At 43.0% G+C, this 7,220-nt stretch overlaps 1 protein-coding gene across 1 annotated transcript; it reads left to right on the top strand.

The window, feature by feature from the left end:
* The first annotated feature begins 2,300 nt into the window (after positions 1-2,300).
* On the top strand, positions 2,301-4,613 carry LOC149192683 (uncharacterized). Its single transcript, XM_089407048.1, has 2 exons — positions 2,301-3,623; positions 3,828-4,613. The coding sequence occupies exons 1-2, from the start codon at positions 2,301-2,303 to the stop codon at positions 4,611-4,613; spliced, it is 2,109 nt and encodes a 702-aa protein (XP_089263174.1).
* Positions 4,614-7,220: the final 2,607 nt, after the last annotated feature.

The following is a 7,220-nucleotide window of genomic DNA, read 5'->3' on the forward strand; positions in this document are numbered from 1 at the left end:
ATTGAATTTTTAAATTCAGTTTCTAGTTCCATGATGCATTGCATTGATCCCACAGTTTCCCTTGTCTCACAAGAGCAATCATATGATCTCGTAAATTCTGTCTCATGTTCCAAGGCACATTGCAGCATTCCTCCCCCTCCTTTGGTAACCTCCACTGCCCCTCCCTCCTTGACTCGATCTCCCTCCCCCCCTTCCAATTCATCTCCTAGACATCCTCCTCCCCATCCATACTCCCTTCGCCCTCGGACCTCACTTGCAGAACACTCTGATTCTCAGATTGGGCTAGGTATTGTCACCACGGGGCTGGGTTCTATTGCCACAAGAGGAAGGAAATCAGATCTCAATAAAGCTATAAAACTAGCCGGTGCTGAAGTCGCCTCTGGGCGACAGGCCACCATTGACGGGGTCCTTAGAGCTTCAAAACCCCCAAAGAGGGGTCCCTCATGAAGTGTCTCTCTTTCAACTGCAGGGGTTTGGCCAGCTCCCCCAAAAAACTAGCCATTAAAGGACTTTTTGAGGTAGAAAATCCCGACATCATTCTTCTTCAAGAGACTCTGGGATCAGCGGAGAATATCTCACACTCTCTCTGTCACATCTCGCCTCATTGGAACTACATAGCCCTAGACGCAATTGGTAGATCAGGGGGTTTGGCGATTGGTATCAACCCAAAAACCATCCGTGTGGATTCATCCTAGGGTGGACCGGGTTTCCTGGGGATTGATATCTTCTCCATTGAACTAGGGCAAAATTTGCGCATTGTCAATGTTTACGGGCCTTATCAACAGAGGGAAACATTTTGGAGACAGCTCCTCAGCAGCAGATTGATGGCCCTAGACCGCATTATATTGGGAGGGGATCTAAATTTTTCACTGGGCTTTCGGGAATCATGGGGCTCTAGGGCTCAGATCGATCCCATCACGGACTACATGAGGGCCCTACTGGAGCATCATGAATACATTGACATCCCTATGCAGAAAGCCCTCCCAACGTGGAGGAATAGAAGGATTGGACCAGCTGCACTTGCCCGCAGGCTTGATCGATTTCTGCTGAAAGAACCACTAATCCACCATCTTCATAGGTATAAGCAATGGGTGGGTCAAGGAGGGATCTCAGATCACTCCCCAATCTTAATGGAGCTCTTGGGGCCTCTCCCAAAGCCAAAAGCACCATTCAAATTTAATCATCTTTGGTTACAGGACCAAAGCTTCACAAATCTTGTGTCGGAGTTCTAGAAATCCCACCCTATTGACCGGGAAGCTTCGATGGCTAGGGGCTTTGTCAAAAATCTGACAGAACTTAAGCACATGGTTATCGAATGGGCAAAAGCAAAGAAGAAAAGGGAGGATGAAAATCTCATCAGAATTGAAGAGGAGCTCAAAGACCTGCAGGATGACAGAAATTTGGCTTTTGGTTCTATGGAGGATAAGACTCGACTCATTGATTTAGAGAACCAAAAGCTGAACATTCTTAAGCTGAGGGAGGAATCTCTTAGGCTCCGGAGCAGGGCAATCTGGCTCAAAGCTGGGGATGAGAACTCTAGATTCTTTCACAACTTTGCAAAGGGTAGGAAAATGGCCAATACTATTTGGAATATTCCTCTACCCGATGGAGGACTGGCAGACACTTTCAACAAGCTCTCTCATCTAGGTACTTCACACTTCAGAGGCATATACAAAAGTCCTGCGGGCACAAATCTAGCTGAAATCATCAGGGTGGCTGCACACTTTCCCAGATTTGTGAATGAGGAGGATATTGATCCGCTTACTGATCCTGTCACCATGGAAGAACTGGAGCACACCATAAAGTGGTTTCAGAAGGAAAAGAGTCCTGGACCAGATGGATGGACTATTGAGTTCTATACAGCTTTCTTTGACATCATAGGCGGAGATATTTTGAAAGTGGTTGAGGAGAGCAGAACTACGGGCCAGATCTATCATGCTATAAACTCCACTTTCATTGCTCTGATCCCCAAAACTGATTCCCCATCATCTTTCGATGACTTCTGGCCCATCTCACTATGTAATGTCCTATACAAAATCATCTCCAAAATCATCGCAAATCGGATCAGGCCCATTCTGTCAAAACATATTGCCCCCTAGTAGTTTGCCTTTCTGGAAGACAGATAGATTCATGAAGCAATTGGATCAGCCTAGGAAGCAATTCACTCTATCTGGACCAAGCGGCTCAAAAGCATTCTCCTCAAGATTGACCTATCAAAGGCATTTGATCGCGTTAGCTAGCTCTATATCAAGATGATTCTCATTCATCTGGGATTTCCCCTCCCCTTCATCAACTGGATCATGGCTTGCATTACCTCCCCTACTTACAGCATTCTTATAAACGGCGCTGCATCCCATTTTTTCCACTCCGAAAGAGGACTCCGCCAAGGCTACCCTTTGTCACCTCTTCTCTTCCTGTTAGTTATGGAAGCTCTGAGTCGATTGATTATCTCGGCTAAAAGGGAAGGATCCATCAGGGGTTTAAAAATATCTGAGGCATGTTATCTTACCCATCTGCTGTTCGTTGATGATGTACTAATCATGCTTGATGGTAGTGTTCGGGATACTTCCACTTTTAACAGAATTATGAAGCTATTTGCACAGGCTACAGGAATGGAGATAAATCGAGCAAAATCATCCATCACGATGGTTGGCACCTCAGTAAATGAATCATACTCTGCAGGCCAAGCATTTCCCTTCACAAACCAGCCACTGGACAGAGGGCTAAAATACCTGGGTTTTTGGCTAAAACCCACCTCACAAAAGATTGCAGACTGGGTATGGCTGGTTGCAAAGATTGAAAAAAGGATCACATGCTGGAGCTTTCGTTACCTATCAAGGGCTGGCAGACTAACATTGATCAAATTAGTGTTGGAGGCAACCCCTGTATTTTGGATGGCGCTCGCGTGGATACCTCGAAATATTTTAGCAAAGCTGCAGAGGCTCTGCATCAGATATCTATGGGCAGGCAAACAAGAGAAGCGCACCTTCGCATGGGTTGGTTGGAAATCGATTGCTCTCCCAAAGAAATGGGGCGGGTGGGGGCTTAAGGACCTCCCCACCTTTGCATGTGCTCTGGCTACCAAGATGGGCTGGGCATTGATGACTTCACAGAGCCTATGGACCTCCATTGTATTCCATAAATACATTTGGCCTCAAAATGTCATGGACTGGCTCAGACAGCCTAATTGGAACAGGGTTGGTATCTCGTCAATTTGGAAGGCTCTGTTACATGCCCTCCCACTCATCAGGGACAATATTGTATGGAGAATCAAAAGCGGGGACAGAGCACGTATTGGCATTGACCCCTGGAGTGGCAGCGGAGGTCGACACCTACTCCCGCAAGAATTGGTGGATCTCCTCTCTGCCCAGGGTATACATTCAATTGCGCATATTGCAGATCAGGAACACTCTGATATTTTTCATCAAGCTTGGAAGTCTGCTGTACACCTAAATCTACCTCCGAGATGGCACACACAATGGCAAGATTTCTGTGCGGCCCTGATGGAATCCCATATTAGAATTACTGAGGGCCCTGATGAGCTGATTTGGTATCAGGCCGAAAATGGGATGTACTCTCCAAAGGATGGTTATGTGCATCTAATCAATCAAAAGAAGCCCGAGGTACTTGACAGATGGTGGCAGAATATATGGAAACTTACAGCCTCACCCCATTCAAAACTTTTTACTTGGTGTGTCCTCCGGAACAGGGTACCCATAGGTGAAATGCTTATGCGATGAGCCATTCATGGACCGACGAGATGCACACTATGTAAAGCCGAGTCCGAATCCTCTGTACATATTTTTTTGAATTGCATCACTGTACAGCAAGTTTGGATCAACATAAAGGCTTTCATTCCATACAACGGGGATTGGAATGGCCCAGATTTGATCAGCGCATGGAATGACTGGAGTAACCGACACAAGGGCAAGAAAGAGCAAAATCTTCCTGTCATTGTAAATTGGATCATCTGGAAAGTTAGGAACAGTTTGATATTTGATGACAAGGTCCCTGTCTGGCCTCACATTGAAGCCGGCATAATCACAACTTACAAAGAATTGCCTGAGCCGCCTCCCCCAAAGACCAGACGACCAAATCCACCTCCCATCATCGACCCAAGCTCCCCTTGGGCATTTTTCGATGGAGCTGCAAATGCTCTCAGCTGTGGGGGAGGTTTCATCCTCCACAAAACCTCCACTCATTCCTACCACATCAAAGCTGGACTGGGGGCTGGCACTAACAATTATGCAGAACTCATTACATTACGTCACCTCCTTCATTTTGCTCTTAGTCATCAATGCACTAGTATCAACATATTTGGAGACTCTCAGATCATTACAAACTGGTTCAATGAGGTTTCTTCATGTCACGTGCACACACTCAGAGTTATTTATGATGAAGTTCGGCAGCTCAAAGAGGCATGTAATCATGTCAGTGTTGCTCATATTTACAGGGAACATAATATGGAGGCTGACAAATTGTCCAAGGAGGCCACGCTGATGGATCGTGGATTATGGGAGATCATCGAAAACTTGGACCAGCAAGAACGAAAATACTACCATCGGCCTTACATAGACCCGAGATACCCTACAGCGGGTCTACCCACCACTTAATATATTGGACTCGGCATCAGCACTACAGATCACAACATACAGTGCAGTTTTTTGGTTTTATTCATTTTTTATCAGACTAAAAGTTGCTGACAGGCAACAAAACTATTTTATAGACAAAACAGAATACAAAATGTTCATATAAGACATATGAAAATGTAAATTTTTTGTAAATTTTGTACAGATCCACAGCGATCATGGCATATGCAAACAACATCTACATATGTAATCTTTTCATATTAATGAAAACTTTACGGATTTTTCCAGGGGAAAAAAAAGAAAATGAAGAAAAAGTGGAGCGTGAATTAATGTCTCAAGCTCTATGCCTCATGAATACATTTGTCGCCAATTATCATAAGTAAATCAGTGCTTACATACCGGTACTGTAGGATATTAAATAACACAAGTAAATAACACAGTTACTTCTCACTACTTAGCAACATACATACAACCATGAGAGCATGAAACTCATAACTTCATTACACAATTTCAAAAGAGGAAAGACATATATGAAATGATATACAAAGGAAAAAACATATTGTGCATTTCTCTGATTGGAATAAACCAAAATGATTCATTAATCTTTGAACATGGAGTCCAAATCACCAGTACATCACGTTTAACAATTATCTATGCCTAAGCACCTCATGAACAACAAAATTAAACCAAAGTGAAACCACTTTCTCTGTAAATAGAGCTCAAAACTTGCAAAACTAGAATTTGGGCCTCTAGAATGAAGAATTTGGGAACCTTTTTTAAGTGTTTCTTCCCTCTATTTATAAGGAGAGGGGGAGCTTTGAACAACAGTTGCAAAATATCTCAACCGAGCTCCAGCTATCTAATCAACTAGATGTCTCAGTGTATGAAGGTTGTGCTGCTCAAAATGATTATAATTGGATTTGATTCTGTTCTCGAAAATGAAAAAAATACGAAATAATAGACATAAAGAAAACTGAATGATTGTTGAGGAAAAAATCTTTCTTCCATTCTTGTGATGGCCTCTAATCAGGCCACGTCTTTGTAATGATGTTCCTCTTTAGTTGTCTAGTCGATTCACTCATCCCTTTCTTCTTAACTACTTGAATTCCCCACTCTCTTGAGTTGAGAGTGATCAACTGTCGGTTACTTGTCACAGTGAAGAAATAGAGATTGACCTGGTAGTCTTTCGTTTCCTGACTGCATGGAAGTCCATGATGCGAAATTAATTCTCAAGTAACCTGCACACTGCTTCGTGAGTCCCATTCCTCCATTTACTCACTGAAGTCATGTGTCAGACAATAGAGATGGTTTGTATCACCTCAAGGTAGACCCAACACTCTTTCCATGTAGATCGTGGTCGTTTCTGCCTCGACCTATTGATCTTTAACAACTGACATTACTCCTTAGACCAACTCCTTTGTTCCCGCATTCAATCTTGTTTCTCTCGACCCATACGCCTTTAACTCTTTCTACCATGCTTATCGGAGAAATTCCATATTGTAATTTTCCATGTGGTACAATATTCTAATCTTCTGATAGCCAACCTCCGATATGACAAGGTCCTTCCACTTAGCCCTTCCCACATTTCTCAACATAGGACTGAGGGTTGTGACCTGCCAATTAGCCTTGAGTTGTTAGAGATTTTTTGTTCCTCTATGGGGCTATTTTTCATTCGTTAAGTGCTCCACACCCTTGGCTTTTTATGTATTTCTGACTGTGGTGCTAGCTTAATATCAAAGCCCCCTTATCGGAACTTTTTCAAGTATTAAGTCTAACAAAGTGCCACATCCTCAACCTCCTATATGCCAGCCTCTGATATGAAATCATCTCTCCACGTGGCACCTCATGAGTTGTGATGCATGTCACCAAGATTTGACCCCTTAGCCCCCCTCAAAACACAAAAACTTCTTGCCACGTATCCTTTCGTATCGCCACATCATACTGACATAAGATGCCATTGTATCTTATCAGGACCAATCATATGCCACCATGTGTCTTGTTAGAGGAGAGAGAAAAGGACCCTCCAACCTTTGGTTTTGCGATGAAATCATTTATTAATCCTTTTTCAACATTCCTGATGGTTTTTAACACTATCGGCAGATTATGCATATCGCAACTTTTTAAAGCTTGTCACCTTAATAAGTTCTGATTCTTCGATTCATCAACCTTCTGATGTGTCGATGCTTTGATATTTAGAACCTTTGATATGAGATGTGTCAATATGCCTAACCTCTGATATGCGATCATCGTTATGCTTGATGCTCTGATGTTGTCATCATCGATATGACTGATTCTCTGATGTTATGATCATCGATATGGTTGATTCTCTAATGTTGCAGTCATCGATATGGCTGATGCTCTGATGTTGTGATTGTCGATATCTCTAGCCCTCCAATATGTGATCTTCGATATATCAGACCTCTGATATTCCTTCCTAAGGCTTCAATCCTTGAACTTCAGCAAACCATATCTTTTGATCGAAGAGTCCATTTTTGGACTTCCACATATCTTTGGAAATCTTGTTTAGAGAAATTTCCAAATTATGGCGAGGATATAATTTAGCCTTCGCATCTTTTTTCTATTTGGAAAGTGGCTGCAAATGTCTCTACTGATTTACTCTTTGGACATATG

Source organism: Pinus tabuliformis, chromosome 2_2, assembly GCF_031772625.1.
Source record: "Pinus tabuliformis cultivar Carrire ecotype Pingquan chromosome 2_2, CPIR1, whole genome shotgun sequence".
NCBI lineage: Eukaryota > Viridiplantae > Streptophyta > Pinopsida > Pinales > Pinaceae > Pinus > Pinus tabuliformis.